Source organism: Malaya genurostris, chromosome 1, assembly GCF_030247185.1.
Source record: "Malaya genurostris strain Urasoe2022 chromosome 1, Malgen_1.1, whole genome shotgun sequence".
Taxonomy (NCBI): Eukaryota; Metazoa; Arthropoda; class Insecta; order Diptera; family Culicidae; genus Malaya; species Malaya genurostris.
The window spans coordinates 1,434,856-1,454,641 of record NC_080570.1 but is presented as its reverse complement, the minus strand read 5'-3'; the positions used below and the strand labels follow the sequence as shown (position 1 = coordinate 1,454,641).

The window sequence follows — 19,786 nt, the reverse complement described above, 5'->3', positions numbered from 1 at the left end:
TGGGGGTTTTTTATTTCGAATTGGTGCAATGGTGCGTGTTTGATTAATCGTTTCGTGTGTGATTGATTTCGACAGATTTTTTGGTACACAGAGAGCAGTAGAAAAGAAAAGAGAAAAAGGTATCCGATTAACTGAAATATTTATGTTTCTAGATAGGTAAAGGTACAACTCTTTGTATTATTTATTTTATATACAAAATAAATATAACTTTCTGATAGACACCAAGTAAGAAAAGTGATAGAAACGTATTAGCCACTAACAAGTGCTACTAGGAACGACCTATTGCCATTCATGTGTCTAACAGAGCTCTTTCACACACCGTTACGTCTTCTTCAAAGTCTACTTCTACATATTTGACTGTGTGCTGTGCGCATACATGACACGCTGTAAAGGGATGTGAAATTCCGTGCCCATGGCGGGATTTTTGTGATACATGAAAGCTACTTTTCATTCAGTCACATGCTGAATTGTGGCGGCAATCAGTTTTAGTAGTGAGTAACACTTCTCGTGAATTCATAATTTATGCTGTCTTCCTGTAATATGTGTGCTTGGTGGTATTTGATTACAAATATTGCATTAGCGAATGCATATCTTTTCTGTCAGAAATCTCTTTTTCATATCAATAGGATTGTATATGACAATGTTGAGTGCTTTAATGATTTCATCAAATCATTTCAAAAAATGTTTTCTGCATCGATCAATTAATTAAAGTTCATAGCAATAATTGGAACTGCACTGTACAGTCCAATTTCAGCTCAAGCATGCAAATTCAGTTTTAAAATTCAGTATCATTTTGTCGGTGTTTACTTCCATCGCATTGTTGTTATGCACGTTAGATATGATGCACAGAGAAACAATGCGAACGACTTCGTGACCAAAACCAGAAAACAACATGATATTTTTTTTAGTTGGTTTCAAATTTTTTCGCAACCTTGAAAACATGTCGAAAATTTGTTGCCCACGTTTAGTCTTACAAATGAAATTTAAAATAAAATTACTTTATGAGATATGTGACTTAGAATGATATAGGGTTTTTCGAAGGTGCTTCATCGTTGGTAGAGAATCAAAAATAAATTATCAATGCTCTTTAGGAAGGATCTCCTTTCAGCAATAAGTTTCAACTGTTCGAATAACATTTTTCTCTGTTCAGTAAAATATCATTTGTCCAAGGCAGCCATATGATGCCACTATAATTTGTGTTGTTCTTCAGCAATATTGTTGGGGTGGTTTGATTCTTACTTTTGAATTTTTGTCGGTTAGTTCGACCTCCAGTACACACAAATTATTCTCTGTATTCCTTTCAATTTGCTTCTAACATTAGTTTAGATGATTGCTACCAATTGAATGATTTAAGTGACAATACTATCTAATTTCTTATTCTAAATGTTGACCTGAACGCAAATCCAACTCACGCATATTTTTCTGACCCAAAATTGAAATGGCAGAATATACGATTTAAACTTCTATAATCGAATTAAAAAATTCGTTGTGATCAACAACAGTTCAACAAATTGATGCAGTAATACAGTATGAATTAATATTTTTGTCCATAATTCAGCTCCCTGGTGTGTAATGTGCCAAAATGAAGCATACGCGGTCGTTTCAAAGCGGACAAATTGGAACCTGTTTTTATTTGTTGACCTGTGTTTCACCATATCATTTTTCCGTATGTCCACAAAAAAAAAACTAACGAAATTTAAACGAGATGTAAATGATTGGTTTCGTGGATGAGAGTTTAATTATCAAAGAATCATATACTTATATTATTACAACACAATGCCTCCGAGCTACGGTTGTTATTTCAGCTGTCGATGTTGAAGTAAATTTAGTTGTAATGATTATTCATGTACCGAAATTACATATTTCATTGAATCGTCATGTGAAATGATTTAAATTTTTTTAATTGAATATGAAACCAGTTGTCACATGTTTATGTGGCCATTGAGACGGACTCTTAGCGGAAATTGGAACGTAGCATTGATGAGATTGTCCTGTACATCACTGCATCATTAATTGAAAAAAGCTAGAGTTCCCCGCCGGAGCCGATTACAACTGAAAATTGTGCTCAGGACGATTTTTCTTTCAACTCAAGGCGGAATGAGAACACAATAGGATTTCTTGAATAATTACTGTCATAAATTTTGTCATGGGAGTTGCGATTCATCGCGATTCTATTATCTGTTTTTGAAGCTGTTGCGTCATTTCAAGCACCGGTTCTTAACCGGAGCCGCAACATTTGGCCGAGCGGTGTCGTGATGGAAAATTACGTAGTGTTTTTAGTTTCATATTCTGGTTGAATGAATTAGTTGAACTCGATACAAAGGACCTTTGACGGTTCGACCATTCAACGGTAGCTCGTAGTCTTCAACACCCTCGTGGTTTCGTCATATGCATATTAATAGTATTAATAGCACCATCTTTCTATATAAGAATTTTGCTGCATTGATTTTTCTTATGCAATGTAATCGTTCGATCTCTCGGATTCCGCTCATGAGGTGCCCAATTTCCAACCTTTTGGATGAACTCCAATGCTTTTAGATGCCGGTAAATAGTGTTTTGTGGGTGGCTCAATGATACATCGAGTTGTTTTTGCGTCTAGCTCGGATTTTCATGAAGCTACTCCCATTTCCTCGTTTCAAAAAAGTTCGGTCATGCACTACTTCGGAAAAAAAAATCATGAAGGATTACCATCGTGGAGAAGACTTCTCATCCAGGAACTTACAAGGAATCGAAAATAAACTCCATCGATGAAGAAGATAAACTCGTTCGTTGAAGCAAAGGATTTTTTTTCATATACAACTAAACTAAGTGCAAAATTTTCCGTAAAATAAATTCGGTGAATCGGCTTTCGCAAAAATACTTATTCAGTAAAACGGCTTTCGATTAAATAACCTACTGTAAATATTTTTTATTAAAAAAATCATATCTTTGAAATTAAATTTCAATTGATAGTTCTCCGTAAAAAAAACTGCATGTTTGACCATGAGAAAATACGTGACAGTGATAAAAATGCCAGTTGAATTGATGCAATGTTGGTGGTGTCATGTTTAAAAAACAGCATCAAATAGAAACAACAGATCTTACTTTTAATAGTTTTCACATACGAATGGTGGAGTTAAGATGATTAGAGGTACGGCTACCGTGTTTACCGAATGACTTGTGTATATTTTACGTTAGGGCTACAAACGGAAGAGATTGAACATAATGATGATTGAACACATGTATTGATATTTCTCCTGATGAATTTCACTTGCACCTTACCTATTTTTACGGTTAAAAAAAAAACGACTTTCCTAAAGTAAATACATTTGCAAAAGTTTTGGAGCGATGTGATGCCAACTCACTCAAACAAAAAGAGTGTGTAATTAATGTTGACTCAGACTGAGAATAAGTTGAACATTGTGTCAAGACAGGTTTGAAAACTTCTATTTCAACGATGTCAATTGTTTGGGGCTAAGTTTGTCGAGAGTTAATTGATTTTTCATTGTGTGAGCAGGTGTGTTAGGAAATTTATTGTGTGATTTTTTAATGTGCTGCTAAACCATCTCACCAGTTCGGAAAATATTTGGGGTGTTAGGCGTTTGTTTTTAAACTAATTAATTTTTTCCTTCTAGCTGGCGTCGCCTCGTTATTAGTCTATATTACCAGTGAATTGTCGTGTATAGTCCAATGGATTTTTCTGTCTCTGACAACCAATAATAACTTCGCTGAATCTTCAAAGCTCGAATTATAATTCTTTTGTATCACGAGTTAAACTAAATTTCACTGCACTGTGCTCAACGAAGTTTATTTGTTCTGAAATTGTATACCCAGCAGTTTTCCGCCTTTTGTGTACCGCGGACTCCTTTGAACCAATATTGGATGTCCACAGATTCCCGCGTGAACTTACACAAAAGAATGATAAAATGAATTTATTGATTGCACGGAAAGGTTTCAATAGCTTTAACAGAAAACAAAAGGAAGCTATAAAAAACATTGTGAATTATTTTCAAAAATTCATATTTTTAGATCCACCCAGAGGCTTGAATATTCTGGAACATTGAACAGTACAAAATGTGAGGAATTCTTATTACCTGTACTATTCTCCAGTCTCCATATGTCAGCTTAAAGCTTAAATACTGGTATCAAACCGAATGTACGGTAAATCGGGTTTAATCGTTTGCTTCGCTTCTCATTTATGCAAATTGAAATTAAATTTTTTAAATGACTAGAATAAAAAAATACGTGGCGTATTTTCTAAATTAAAGAATGCAATCTAACACTCTCATATTCGTTTTTTGCTCCTGTCATATTCGTGAATGATTGCATTCATAACAAACGAAAAGAAACGAAACTTTTTTTTGTTTCTCACAGCAACAGAAGAGAGTATCAATGCCAACGTCACTCAATACCCTACGACAGGACGAAAGAGTGAACAGTCAACAGTTCGACATAGGAATTTAAGACGCTCCATTCAGTTTACACTTTTCATCACGGAAAACGAGAAGCAAAAAGAGAGCGAAGATAGAAGAATGAAATTGCGAAAAAATGAGATTTTGTAGAAAGCTGAATGCAGAAATCAGTTAAACGCAACTTAGTTTGGAAAATCCGTTTAAGAATTTTTGAATGCAAAAACCAGATAAAAACATTAAGTACAAAAACCGAACAGAAACTTGTAGAAAAGATATTTCTAAACGATTTTCGCACTTAACGTTTTTATGCGGTTTTTGCATTCTAAAATGCTTAAACGGCCCTTTCAAACTAAATTGCACTTATCCGCACTTATTCTGTTCATGACCTGTTGTAATGTGATGTGAAGCAATCAACTCAATGTGAAGCTTACAATACGACGTTTATGTCATAAGATTGTCGATTTCAAACCAGTTTGCTGCTATCACTTAATCACAGATTTCAACATTGCTGTCATTTCCGGAACAATAATCCATGATTGGATTTGAAGCCAAATTATGTTTAGGCGATATTATAGTGGTTAAATTGGTAGGTCGATAATTCTAAATGCCTCCTCACCATAAATTATGCCTCCATAGTTATTAAAATTTTAAACTTTTGTGTTTTTATTCCGTTCGACTTTTTTCCAATTTCCAAGTTAATCAGTTGACTGTAATCAAATGCTAATGAATTTCTGCATGTAGTTGAAGCAGAATTGCAACCTCAGCAGTCTTTCTTGCTTGCTTGCACATAAACACCGGAACCAAAGTTCGAGGGAGCAATATAAAAGTATTGAAGAAGTACGAGTTACGGTGCTCGACCATACTCATCCTTGGAAAGAAATAAAAAACGAACTGCACAATTCTTTGCAATAGTCGGGGGAAACCATAAATTTCGACTGTGATTGGAAACGTTCATTTTTTTCTGCTGTCAATCTGTTGGAACAATTTATTTTTGCTTCTATGTATCACCGGTTTAAAATGATATTTCTACCTAGAATCGCACAAAACTAGGAATCGCGAATCGGAGTAGCTGGAAAAATGAGGCACCTTAACAATGCCTATGACCGACAGAGAAAGTACGAAAAAAATAGCGGATTCTTTTTCGTTTAGCTTGCGCCGGTCGGTTTCCCGTGGCCGTTGCCTTCCCCTCACTCTGTTACCCACAGGTCGTCGCACCGCCGCACCGCACCGCCGTGATAAGTAACAATTGTTCGCCTAACGGATTCGATTTTAATAGGAAACGTTGGCTAGAGGCGTGAGTGTGCTTTTTCCGTCATCCTAGCCGTTGTCGTTTAAGTTAAAATTTTTCTGACGATAATTGGGATTATTTTTATCTTCAGTATGATGGTGGCGATTAGAGAAAGGAAAGAACTGTTTCAAACATTGACGATGACGTACGGTAGATTTCAATTGACCTAATTCACCACTTTTGATCGTAGTTCTAAACACCTTTCGAACATTGTGATTTGGGGAATGTTGCCAATCTGTTGTGTTAATAAAACGTGACTTAAAAATTTACACGTATGGAAAATTATCAAGTATTCGCTTCAACGAATCAATCTCAGAAGTCGGCATGATAACAGAACGGAAGGGAATTGACCATTCCATTATCAAAACGATTTGTTCGAACGGTTGATAAAAATTTGATTGAAGCACACAAAAAAAAATTCGCGGTCCGTATGGTGAACATGCAATCGATTATTTTCAATGTAATTCCAGACGCAACTGTTAGTGCCGACGACATGAGCTAATTTTGACACTATCATTAACTTTGCATATCCATTAGTCGTCGCCCGTGCAAAGTAGGTAGCTTAAAAATCGTACCATTCGTAAACTCGTCTGAATTATCATAATGCAAATAAACGCAATTTACTCCCAGCGCTTGAAGCGCCCTTTTGCTGTGGATCGTAAAGTCGCTGTCGCATTTCCTTCATATCTCTGAAAACGCCTCCCCCGTGCAGCGGCGGATCACCATACCGAGTAGTGTGATTAATCTTAGCACAAGGCTACGAGATGAAACGAGCGAGATTATAATAAAATGAAGGCTAATTTAGTGAAAAAGGGAAATTTATCTGAAATCAAGTTCAAAGCTCAGCCTCAGTCTGATACGGTGCTTCCATTGCAGTAGCAACTTAAGACATCCGTATCAAAGTTATGTGGGGTAATTTGAAATGTTTGATTTAATTAATCTTATTTGCAGGAAGAGTCAACCCACAGCAGCTAGCAGCAGCAGCACACTCATATTACAGCAATCGCAACTTCACCATTCGTTATATCCGAGACGGTCGGCAACAGTAACTACTAGAAGGTAGAAGAGTTCAATATTAGAATGTTCTTATTTTTACCAACGTATCAATCACATTATACTGCTTTGAAATTCCATTTAATCGAGAATAAGACTGACTTGGGGGGTTTTACTTGATGTTTTTTTTCTTTCTGCGGTAACACGTTCATGGAACTGGCGATTCACGTTGTGTGTTTCGCCAAGTCGGCTAGATATATAATGTTTGATGAGTAATATGTTCTGTAGCAAACATTCAACTTTCGATTCCTTCGTAGCTTTCTAGCAGCTTTACTGCTGAAACATGAGCTCTAACTTTTCGCTTTTCGTTTGTTGGTCTCAATTAGGCTTATCTCCACCGTGATATACCGAAATAGGATTTCGACAATCTAAACATTACCCGAAAGACCAGACTTAGAGTTGACCCTCCGCATAACAGTTTGTGTATGTACATTAAAAAGTAAATTAACCACAGTGAGCTTTATGCTTGCTTTCCTTATTTACGCACGCATACACACCGCACAAATCCACACAATCACAATCAGGTATTTCCAACAGACATATGATGCAGGACATGTTTTATTCAAATTGAGCATATTTTCACCTCTTTGTTTGCACTGCATTTGTACAGGTGTGTACCGAAAATCCAAGAAGGTTGCACACACTTCGTTTCCTTCGTATCGTGTGTCGGTCCAAGAATAGATGAGAATCCTGTTTGTCTCAGCAAATGGTAGCAAATCGGCTGTTTGGCAAACACGCCAAAGCACAAATCAATGCGTAAAGTTCGCGACGTAAGGTTACTTGTTTGCTATCAGGCTGCTACTTCGAGGTTCTTCAGCTCATTACGGAGAAGATTATTCAAATTTTTATATTCAAACCACCTGCGGATTTTTGAACTGACTGAAAGTAGCTCAGTGTCACACCAGATATTGTGAAGCGTTTCACAACAATTAAAAATGAATGGAGACAACAGAACACAGGACTAGCAAGCGGTTAACTACACAAAAAAATTGCAATTGACGAGAACTTTTCCGTAATCCTACTACTCTAATGAAGCGGCTCTGCTCAACTGTTGCTTACGTTCTACGGCCAACTACGCGACCTGTTCGCCGATGCCTGTTGCACACACATTACTCGCTCACATACACCTACAGCGCTCCACCGAGGCATTCCAGCGGGGATTTGCTGTGTTGACGATGTGGCCCAAATGTGGATATTGGTTACCAGCTCTAGCTGGATCGGCCGATTCAGTAGATCGTTCGAGCTTTTTTTTCTGTATACACACTTGCTGGATATCGTAAAAGCTTCATTTGTCTGTGTGGTTGGAAAGGTAACACAAAAATCTTCTCCGATAACACCAGCTCCTCTCGCACGCGGGCTCATCGTCAACCAGTCAGTGAAGTCGTGAGCAAGAGCCAGAGCGGTCTTGACTGTCTGTCTGTCTGTCGGACACGGTGGTAAACAAATCTGTATCTGTGAGGCCCATGTTTGCATGCATGCTGTTGCTTCAGTCGGTGGCTTCCTGTGTTCAGAGCCTGTTGCTGATTCCATTCTACTCACACCTAGATGGATCAATTTGATTCAATCAACCCGAGTAGAAAGCAATATCATTTTGTGGGAACGTGATATGTTAAATTGAATGAAGCACTTTGAAATCCTTTCTTATGTGGGTTTTTCAAATGCGAATATTCAAAGCTTGTTAAAAATGGACATTTAATTGGGCGATCTTTTTTTGTGTGAATATAAAAAGTTATGCCACAAAACACAAAAATCACAAAAAAGATTGTGTTGCCATTCCTATTTAGTCATTTGATTTTTATTCATATATTTGGTATCATGTTAAGTATGGAAAACTTACACAGGACAATGTCAAAAAAGTACATGAAATGGTTTTTGCCGACCGAAAAGTGAAGGTGTGTGAACTTGCAGATGCCACGAGGATTAGTACTGATTGCATACGCTAATATTTCGGTTGATTTTTCGCAAATAAAAATAAATATCCGAGATATAGAAACGCAAGTGCACTTCGGAAACGTGTTTGGCCATACTGATTGGAAACGGTTGAATAAATCTGGATCCACTATTACGCACCAGAGAACAGAATGAAGGCCCTTTAATGGCCTGAGCCTGGACCGAGTGATTCGAAGAGGCCTAGAGGGAATTAATGAATCGTAAAGGACATGGTTAGGCCCAACAGATAATGGGGGTAGGGTGGTTGTTGTTTTCACTCGGGAATTTTCGAGTAGGTATAATACTCACTCGAAATCCTAAGAAGTTTTCAAATTTACTGCTTAAAACATGAGAATCTTTTGTGTAACATTCGTATTTGTTTTTGCTAGACACACACATTCCCAAGTAACAATTTAAATAACTGTTCTTTAAATAAATAAAAATTCTACAATTACCACCTGTTTTTGCCAGCTTGCATTAAATAAGAAAAAAGGTTAGAGATGCAGTTCTAATATCTTTAACGAAGTTGCTTGAAATTGATTGTTCTAAACTGTTGTAGAAGAGTGCATTGTTGTACCTCATCCATATTTCGAATTAATGTTTAAATCATGGTTTGTTTTAGGATCTCTAAGTCCAATGATAAAAACACAAAGAATTGTTTCCTGCTAGTTTTGATTTCTGAACCACTGTACAGTGCAATCTATCGCAAGCAATTTTTTTTAAGTTGTCTTAAGTGGTCAAAAAATCTTTTTTTTGTCAGATTTAAGTTATATTCTTGGTTTTCCACATCAGTACAATTGCTGATGTGCACAGTAAGCTTCTCTACAGAATTGTCGAAACCGAAAAGAATGCAAGTCGGTTTGGTATTGACTCTTGTTTTATGAGTGCAATTTTTTAAAAATGCGAACGCACACATTCAGAAGCATAAATCTCATGAAAAACGTATACGAAACTCTCATCTCTGTTAGAGGAAGCCATGATAATGGTTTGAAAATAGGGAAAATAAGTTATTGTTGGTTACTTTATGAAGCTTCGATCACCAATTATCTAAAATATATAATTTTATTTACTCGAAATACTGCATAGAAATATTTCTTATCAGTAGGTTCAGTGTTATAAACAATCTGTTTAATATTGGTTGAGCGGTAGATGTTCAAAACCTGACCACTCTTTGTACGGTTTAAGTATAGAAAATAAATACGTAGTCCGACACCAACGATCCGGTACCTTCAAGCATCAAGAGTAAAGAAATTTATCAAAAATAATAAACATACACCCGTTTCACGAGAATTCGGAACTTGATATTTGAGTTGTTTTTATTGCGGTTTTGTTGGGAACTTCAGGATTCAACCAAAATGGCAATTAATTCCTGAAATTAATTTTTCAGAACTTTAAGTTTTTTTTACCGTATTACAACATCGAATATTTCAAGGTCAAAAGGTGTCGAAGTTCTTTAAAAAGTGTATTGTTCCGTAGACTATTTGTAGTGGTGGTTCGAAGAACAAAATTTTCATAACTGCAAGAACGATTAACCAACAAATTCACGTCGACGAATGTATGCAAAACCGGTTACTATCATATATTCAAAAGCACATGAGTTTTTGGTGGCTTGGACCAGAATTGGCTCGGGTTCGGATTGGTTTTCGGGTGCGAATACCCGAAATTCGATCATCTCTACACTCCAAAAGATTTGAATTTTACAGGTTTCGACTGTAATTTTCATTTAACTAACAAGTGAGACAGTATGAATTTATATGCATCATTTACCAGCCTAACAGATGTACGTGAAAGAGATGGCATTGTAAAGGAACACTTATCCACCGGGCGACGTCAATCGAGCCCACATATTTTATTACTAATGCAACTGTTTTGATGTTTAGTTTAATGTTAATAGGATCTTTCCAATAGAATGAGAAGTATACGTATACTAATTTATACCATATTTATGACTATATGTGTTATATATCAGATGATAATTTTACAAAACTAAATCAATTGAAGCGAGATTATCAGGATATCGGTGCATCTGAAGAACTTATTAAATGATGTATATGACATCGTAATGAATTATGTTATAGTTATTTAAATGTGTTACATTATGTTTTATTATATTATATTATATTATATTATATTATATTATATTATATTATATTATATTATATTATGTTATTTTATATTATTTTATATTATATTATTTTATATTATATTGTTTTATACTATACTATATTATACTTGAATGAATTATATTACATTGTATTATGTTATATTATATGATATTTTGCTCAATTATATCGACAACGAGGAGTGCATCAGTTTATCTTACAAGTGAATGACTGGATGAGTCACGTAGGGAAAGCTTTGTGTTTCCCCCTAAAGACCGGAAATGAGTAAGACGCACCCTTTTAACATACCAACCATTAGACAAGTTTAAGCTGGTGCAGCTAATTTTTTTTTATTATATGGCCGGATGTTTTTGCTGGAAAGCTTCGGGTCCTCGTAGCACATTTTGACTTTCTTAAAAGCAGCAATATTCTGCTGATTCTCGGTACAAGTCTCGGCGGTCGCTAGCATTTTTTTGTTCCAAAAAATTGCATCCCATAGAATTTTTCACTCATACACAATATTACATGTTCTTGTACGTAAATTTGCGTGAAATGCGAAGATCCATTTTTGTGCATCTTATAAGATGTAAAATCACATGTTTTTTTTCGGAGTGTGTAGTAGTCTGTAGAATCTTAGCGCGGACATGTAAATCAATAATTGCTTGATATACCCATCACTTGGAAATTTGATTGAAGACCATTATCGATGTAAAATTGAATTAACAGAATTAATCCGATGTCCAAAATACAGAACTTTTAGACAGTTCGTATTTCAAACAAGTGTATGTTTAACTTAGATATTATTTACGAATTGTTTTCGTTTCAAGTGTTTCGACAATTTTGACAGCATAAACTTCAGGCCATGATTTCTTCCCCCTTAAAGTTCATTTTTGAATAAATTCATAATGGGAATATTATTTTGTAGATGACAAACACAACAGTTAAACAAATCACTTCATGTTGATCAAACGAAAATTATCGTTGCCGTTTTAGAAATTTCGAATCACTAATTCACATTTCTCATGCACACAGTGAGATACTAGGAAACGAGCACACAGACATCTTACATGATTCGAGCTGCATCCGCCTGGCGCACGTTTTCGTCGCGATTGAGTACATTAAGAATGATCTGTCGCTCGTGGTCCGTAAGATTCTCCAGCATCTGGGAAGTGTCCACGTCTTCAATGGATCCGGACCGATTGCCACCGAGCGCGTAAGTGTTGTTGTTGGTGTGCATTTCGGCGAGTGGTTGCGAACTGCTTGCACTACCGTTACTGTTGTTGGCCTGCGGAGTCGGTGGTAAACGGGCACGACCACTTGCCATGTCGCCGACCACAAAGCGGCTTATGAGAGCTGAAAAACACCAATAATGAAAATAGATCTAATTAACTTCTGAGATAGAGATGAAACCTGCAAGATAGATGAGTTAAGAGTTTCAATTTGCAAAACTTCCCACGACATGAAAAGGATACTAGTAAAGATTGCCACAAGAACGGAAATCATCAATTTCCGCTGCACTCTTCTTGAGCAACAACAGCAATCAGGGGAATTCAATCCAAATGCATCGATACATATCCATACACCGACAGGAGGATCAATACTGTCGTCTCCTTTTCGTCTTGTGTACTCCTAGTAGAGTCCTACCTCTTTTAAAGTATGCATGCTGATATTTCAAGAGTATCAAATCGAACCCGCTACTGCGCATTTTGAAGGGTTGTGCATAACACGTTATTCTTCATTGATTAATGTCTACATCTCTAGAAAGCCGGATTATATCGAAATTTAAAAATGTGTTCTTATGTGCCTACTATGGATAACGTGAAAACTGTAGTGGGAATATTCCAACAAGCTTATGATTTTAATCAAGTTGGATTAAAAGCATTTTCATATCTTCAACAACATTGAAATTCCATTGAGGTAAAGGATGTAGATATAGAGCAGTGAATTTTTTTTTATTTTGTTTGCTTTTTTATATCTTTGTAATTGTACCGAGTTATTGTAATCATAAAATCTAGAGATTCCGAAAATTTTGATGTTCACGAGGAAATTAGTATGAGAAATCGCAATGCTTCTAAAAAACGTGAGCGCTGATACTGTCGTATCCAGCATCTTTTTCTTAATTTCTTCCCGTTTCGCCTTCGGCTCATCAATGTTAGAAGCAGTTTGAATTGAGCTGCCGTCTCCGCCTGGCAGTTCAATTTATACCGTTAAGCAGACACAAAGAAATTGAAAGAAAATATGTGCTTTCGGCATAAACTAACAAACAACAACCCTAAATGTTCTTCTTTTCATTTTTTTTCACTACCTCTACTATTTCGTTTGCCTTTCAGATCAGCGGCATAAAGCTAAACCAACCAAAAATACTGATAATGCTGCAGCAAAAAAACGAAAATCAACTTTTTTCGGAGACATTCAGTACATTTCTCGATTTAGGTAATCGAAAGAAGAAAACATACTACGTTTTTTGGTTTCCTCCTAAAAAACAGTTTACAATCAATGTTGAATCCGACTTTCAAACCGTCACATCATTTGTATCAGTTCGTAGGGCTCGCAAATTTTCTGTGTGTGCAAAAAATCCAGATTTCTTGACCGATTTAAACAAACATATTTTTAAGACAGGTGATAGAAAATTTTAGAATTGCACCCGAGTGAGTATCTTTTTACAAGTGAAATTAAACAGAAGTAAGATTGTAGACAGTCAGCGAAAAATATTCTATGCAAAGGAAAATCCATACTTTATGAACCAATTGAAGCCCTAAGGCTTGTTTGCGAGGCTTTTGTCCAAGATTTTGTCGCTTGTTGTTCATATTGAGAAAGTTCTCTCTTCACGAGAACCCAATACTGTTCGATAGGTCGCAACTTAGGTGGATTCGGCTCTTTAGACAAAACAAACAAAACTCGCTCTGGCATCAGTCCATTGCATGACACTCATTCAGTTTTCTGGTGTGTAATAGAGGATTCTGGTTTCGTTCAATGATTTTAACATATTAAGTTATATCGACAGTTTCAAATCGATGCTAAAAATCCATCTCTTTCCAAATCCCCATCAGCATGACCGAACACGCTTCCAAAGTGCGCTTGCGTTCATGTTTCTAATCCAGAGACAGCAAGCGAGAGAATAGTTTTTAAATTTTTTAATGATACTCTCAAAACCACGGTATAATCTGACGGAATCCCACTTTTCCTTAGATTTAATTGCCAATCACGTTAGCAATAATCGGCCATCAAAACAAAACAAATGGCTGTGTTGTGCTGAAATATGACATGGACATAAGGCACTATAAGGCACCATAATCTTTTTTTTTCGATTGCAGCGGAGAATACTTTTCATCACACCTAGTAACGTATGACGCAAAACGACTTCAATCTATTTCAATTTGTATACCTTTTTTCCGTTAGTAAATGTTTAAACTGATGTTTTCTGGCTAAGACCAACGTTGGTTTATCTCGCCATAAAGAAAGGTATTTTGCAGAATCTTACAGTAATATATATGCTTGTGAAAAAGAAAACATTACTACACTAGGTGGGCTAGAAAACAAAGCTTGTTCTTCAATTAGTTAAGCCCACGAAAGAAACAAAATAACAATACACAATTCCTTCTATGTTTATCGAAGTTTCGCGAAATAACATAACGCGAAATGGGTACTATTTCCGTGCCCAATTTCATTCTTTATCTCCGAATCTACATATGTTTTTTGGAACCTCTGATCGATAAGCTAAGTAAATAAATCGTACCGCGCCCGAAGTAATGCAAAACAAAGCAGACAAAGTGGCAGTCGAATATTTCCCTTTCTTGTAATAGGTATTCTACCATGCGGTTTAGCTCAATTTTGATGTGTGGGTGTGGGAAAAAAATTAAGCTGTTTGTCTTGTGAAACATGCGGTAGGTTGGCATGAAGTGCGCAAAATAACTTGAAGGCAACAGGATAACCTAAACACGGGATTTCAAGACCCGTCAGTGACCGCCAGGCAGGTCTGCTTCGCTATTTTTAATTCTGATAACAAATATCTGAGGGTGGTGGCTCAGGTTTTTCCTTTTTGCGAGTTTTATTGTATTTAAAAATTGCAAATACATTTTATCAAATTTCCAGATATAAATCATGACAAAATAATTACAAACTGTGAGTAGGCATGGCGTGATGATGGATTAGATGATCGCATTTCATACAACCTTATTTCCCACTCCCGCACTCCTGCGGTTGTAATTATGTTCGGACACGGGAGGTGAATTAATACAAGGTTAAAGAAACAAAAATAATTACCAATTTAATGAAGTGTATAGAACGTTATATTCAACAGTCTAAAATGTTTATTTACTATCATTCACCATAAACCGATTGCATTGAAACGTTGGCTACAGTTGTTTTACAGAATAGCTCAATTTAATAAATTATGTTGCTGAATGGAAATCATATTTGTTGCTTTGTTCTAAGAACAACATTTATGAATACATTGTTTAGCTTAGGTCATTTTATTGGTATAATTTATCTTCAGTGACCATAATCGAATTGCTTTCCTGAATTGAATGATTGAAAATAAAAAACCCGCTGTTTTTGGCTGAAAACAAATCAGTCCACGTTTTCTCCTGTTTTTTTTCGGTTCTGGGAGATGTGATAGAACGTTTTACAAACTCATCCGACTCAATTTAACAAATTCTAATCGATAAATATATCTCACCTCCACTCGTACTCTCGGCAGTTGCTTTCTGCTCGTGTTCCAGTACCGAATGGTAATTATGAGCGGTTTGCTTGTGACCGCCGTTATCGCAGTTGATTTTTCTGCTTCTATTTTCTGATCGCTTTATTTTTGAAAGGTGTTCCGGATATAACCTTCCTCCTCTCTACAGAACAGCTCATTGGTGGCCTTTACCTCTCCTACAAACGCGTGGCTCCCCACTGAGAGAATATGAACTATATGTGTAGCTTTCGGTGAAGAATAATGGCTATTCCTTTACACTCTCTTGCATAAGTTTGCTTTTTGTTCGATGTGGTCCTTGTTCGGAAAAGCACCATCACTTTATACTGATAAAATAGTTCCTAAAAAATCCCGCATCAATTGCAATCATGCCCAATTATCACGAGTTTAGTTTCTTTTCGGATGCTGCCGATTGTAATATAATCTGCATTTCTATGTAGGCATGTCAAACTTATTTTATAATTGATCGATGAATTATAAACGTTTTTTTTTTTAATATTTTGCTTGAGAAACGTGTTGCTTATGCGTCATAAGATATGTGCACAGAATTTAAGGGCAGCAAAACTATCCCTGTTTTCTTTTCACAGAAAAATTCACTAACAGCCTAACCCTAGAGTGGTGCTCGTTGCTGCACCTGGCAATTTTAAATTTTTACTGAAGTGCGTTGTAGTCTTTTCACAAAAGTTGTTCTCATTCATTCACATCTCTTCTCCTGGCGTACTTTCGCAATTAAATGGTATGATTATATTGCACTGTTGCTGCGAAAATGCTGACATGTTTGGCATCTACAGTTCTATTGAAAAACTAAAGTCTGTAGACTTTCACAACAAAAATTTAACACCGATCATTTGACTGGAACAGAACACACAAAAAATGCCTTTTTGCACAAATTTTCCTAATAACTTGAACTGAACAATGGATACATAGCGTTTGCTACGCAAAGAAAAAACACTTTTCAACGTGACGGCAGATATCCAGGCACTGAACGAGTTCAGGTCCTAACACAAACTTTTTACGGGACTACACACTGTTGCTCCTTCGAACGACGTCAATCTCTCGCACACAGTAAAAAAGGATACGGCTCATCGGTGAGACTAGACAGACGAACCGTTGCGGGGGAGCTTGGAGCGACGATTATACTCTTATGGGTAACCAGTTGAATATTTTATGCTCAAGTTGCCGTGTGGAGACAAGCGGTATCCGGTCCATGTAGTGTCCCGATACACCCACTATTACTCACCCTACGCAAAGGAGCTTTGGTGTTCAGTTCAGACAAGGCACGTATACACTTGCACTAGAAAGGACGCTAAACGATTCATGCGTTGAAACGAAGCGATCAGTACACACACACATATATATGTCAGTTAGTCAAGTGGAGGTGATGTTGTTGTCTTCTCAACTTCACAGGATGTGCAGAGGAGCGGTGACGATTTATTTAATGAACATATCTGGGAGAGATTGACGTGATTTCAAATTGAGAGAATTCAAGGTACTATGGCGCGGGCGTCAGGCACGGAAGTGAGTAGGAGCTTTAAATGCGTGGCGGTTGAATCGAGATTCTATTTCATGGGGTCGTTTGGTGTTTGGTTAGCAAGAGACTAGCACCCACAATCATGCTTACTCTTTACCTTTCGATTTAATAAAAAAGTGGTTGGTGGTTTAAAATGTGATTGAAAAAAGTAAATTCCCTCTTAATTTTGTAGTTAAAATTTGAAAAAAAATTCTTCATGACATGTATAAATTATCGGTATAGCGACTCGGGTAGAACTGCTAAATTGTATTTGCAGTTCTGTTTGAATTACTATGCTTCAACGACTCGAAGACCAAACACAAGGATAAAATGCAAAATATGAATAAGGCAAACATAATGGCACTATTCGTCTATTTAGTAGATACATGATCAAAGATGAAAGTTATTTTATTTGATGCTTTGTTATATTTTCTTAGCATAGCACAATAAAGTAAAGACTACATCTAACGAAAAAATATCATATGCTAGAAATTTAATTTAAGCCGGATATTTTCAAAACTCTCAAGGAATACATAAACAAATATAAGCTATGATTTTACAAAGTCGGTTTATTCACTCTATTCATTCTCTTATTGTCCGCACCATGAATCTAACGCTTCCCATCAAATCCTGTGCAACATTCACATCATTTTTTGTTTACACACTTTCATTCACTCTTTCTGCAAATTCGTGACGTTTTCGAGTATTTTACATGTTTGTATTTCCTTCATAATCACTCAGAATTTTCCTAATGGGCAGGATTTGCCTTCTTCGCCACAGCAACAACCTTTTCGGTGTCGTACCAATTCAACACCGGCTCCGCAGATTGGCAAGATGCCAGATCCACCCAAAATAGAGCGTCATCTGTCATAAGAATACTCATTCAGAGTTCTGAAACAAAATTCAAGATATGAGTAGAATAGATTTGGATTCTGGAATAAAATTCTGAGTTTGAACTTCGAACAAGAATTTTGGAACTGACTTCTGAACCTGAATTTAATTGCTGATTTCAGTTTCAGAATTTAGTTCCTAAATTCAGTTTCTGAGTTCATTTCTAAAATTCTGTTTGAATTACTATGCTTCAACGACTCGAAGACCAAACACAAGGATAAAATGCAAAATATGAATAAGGCAAACATAATGGCACTATTCGTCTATTTAGTAGATACATGATCAAAGATGAAAGTTATTTTATTTGATGCTTTGTTATATTTTCTTAGCATAGCACAATAAAGTAAAGACTACATCTAACGAAAAAATATCATATGCTAGAAATTTAATTTAAGCCGGATATTTTCAAAACTCTCAAGGAATACATAAACAAATATAAGCTATGATTTTACAAAGTCGGTTTATTCACTCTATTCATTCTCTTATTGTCCGCACCATGAATCTAACGCTTCCCATCAAATCCTGTGCAACATTCACATCATTTTTTGTTTACACACTTTCATTCACTCTTTCTGCAAATTCGTGACGTTTTCGAGTATTTTACATGTTTGTATTTCCTTCATAATCACTCAGAATTTTCCTAATGGGCAGGATTTGCCTTCTTCGCCACAGCAACAACCTTTTCGGTGTCGTACCAATTCAACACCGGCTCCGCAGATTGGCAAGATGCCAGATCCACCCAAAATAGAGCGTCATCTGTCATAAGAATTCTCATTCAGAGTTCTGAAACAAAATTCAAGATATGAGTAGAATAGATTTGGATTCTGGAATAAAATTCTGAGTTTGAACTTCGAACAAGAATTTTGGAACTGACTTCTGAACCTGAATTTAATTGCTGATTTCAGTTTCAGAATTTAGTTCCTAAATTCAGTTTCTGAGTTCATTTCTAAAATTCAGATTCAGAAAACTGGAATTAAATTCGGAACTAAATTTTGGAACTGAATTCAGTGCCTTAAATCAGGTTCGGAATTTAGGTTCAGTATTCAGTCCCAGAATTAAATTTGGGAACCTGAATTCTGAAAATTCATGAAGTGAATTTTTGTTATGGATTTTGAACCTGAATTTTGCTAACGAAATTCGGGCCCAGTCACAGGTTCCGAGTTTAGTTCTTTAACTCAGCTCCAGTCATACTTTACAATAGATGCACCGTAAAAGTTGCACACAAACAATGAACTAATACGAACAATTATTGATATTCGAAAGAGCGAAAGAAGCATGTCAATTTTGTTCGTACAACTGCGGTCTTTTTTATGCGGTTTTTTTACGCGACTTTTTTTATGCAGATTTTCAGAGTTACGCGTTTTTTTTTTTCTAAGTTTCAGAGTTATGCGGTTTTTTTTATGCAAAGTTTCAGAGTTAAGCGTTTTTTTGTATGCGAATTTTCAGAGTTATGCGGTTTTTTTATGCGGTACCTAAATTCGCATAAAAAAGACTTCAGTGTATTTACGTCTTCCAGTTAGGACTCTGACATAACCCACCCACCTTTCAAATCAATCACGCGCGGTTTTTGGTCACCATATTCAATTTATCGGTTCGGTTAGACGTCTTTCTTTCCTTGAAGACATGAAATCCGACCAGCTTCATTGTTTGATGAACGAACCGGACGGAAGAATGGACTTTTTTAGCCACGTCCAGGATAGAGAGGTTTGGATTGTACTGGAAGTAATCTTTTACCTTCCTTGCTTTCACGGATAGCATTTTTTCGCTTTTATTTCTGTATCACTTCGCCCCTCGTAAGATTTTATCAAAAAGAAAACACAGTATGTTTTTACTTATATTATGACCTTTCAGGAACCACATAGGATACATTTTTATCGATCTGGCACCTAATGAATATTGATATATGAATCTTGACTAGTTTTTGAT

The 19,786-nt window shown here is 36.2% G+C and overlaps 1 protein-coding gene across 6 annotated transcripts in view; it reads right to left on the bottom strand.

Annotated features, from left to right (window-relative positions):
• The window catches only part of LOC131429346 (uncharacterized), a 57,336-nt gene extending 40,877 nt beyond the window's left edge, over nucleotides 1-16,459 (bottom strand). For 5 of the 6 annotated variants that reach the window (XM_058593421.1, XM_058593433.1, XM_058593428.1 and 2 more), the window contains exons 1-2: nucleotides 15,442-16,459; nucleotides 11,831-12,116 (exon numbers count right to left, since the gene is read on the bottom strand). In XM_058593421.1, coding sequence (XP_058449404.1) covers nucleotides 11,831-12,087 — 257 coding nt within the window. In that variant the 5' untranslated portion in view covers nucleotides 12,088-12,116; nucleotides 15,442-16,459. Of the gene's footprint in view, nucleotides 1-7,315; nucleotides 8,260-11,830; nucleotides 12,117-15,441 lie in introns of those variants that run through there. The other variant, XM_058593450.1, reaches the window with a different exon arrangement.
• Nucleotides 16,460-19,786: the final 3,327 nt, after the last annotated feature.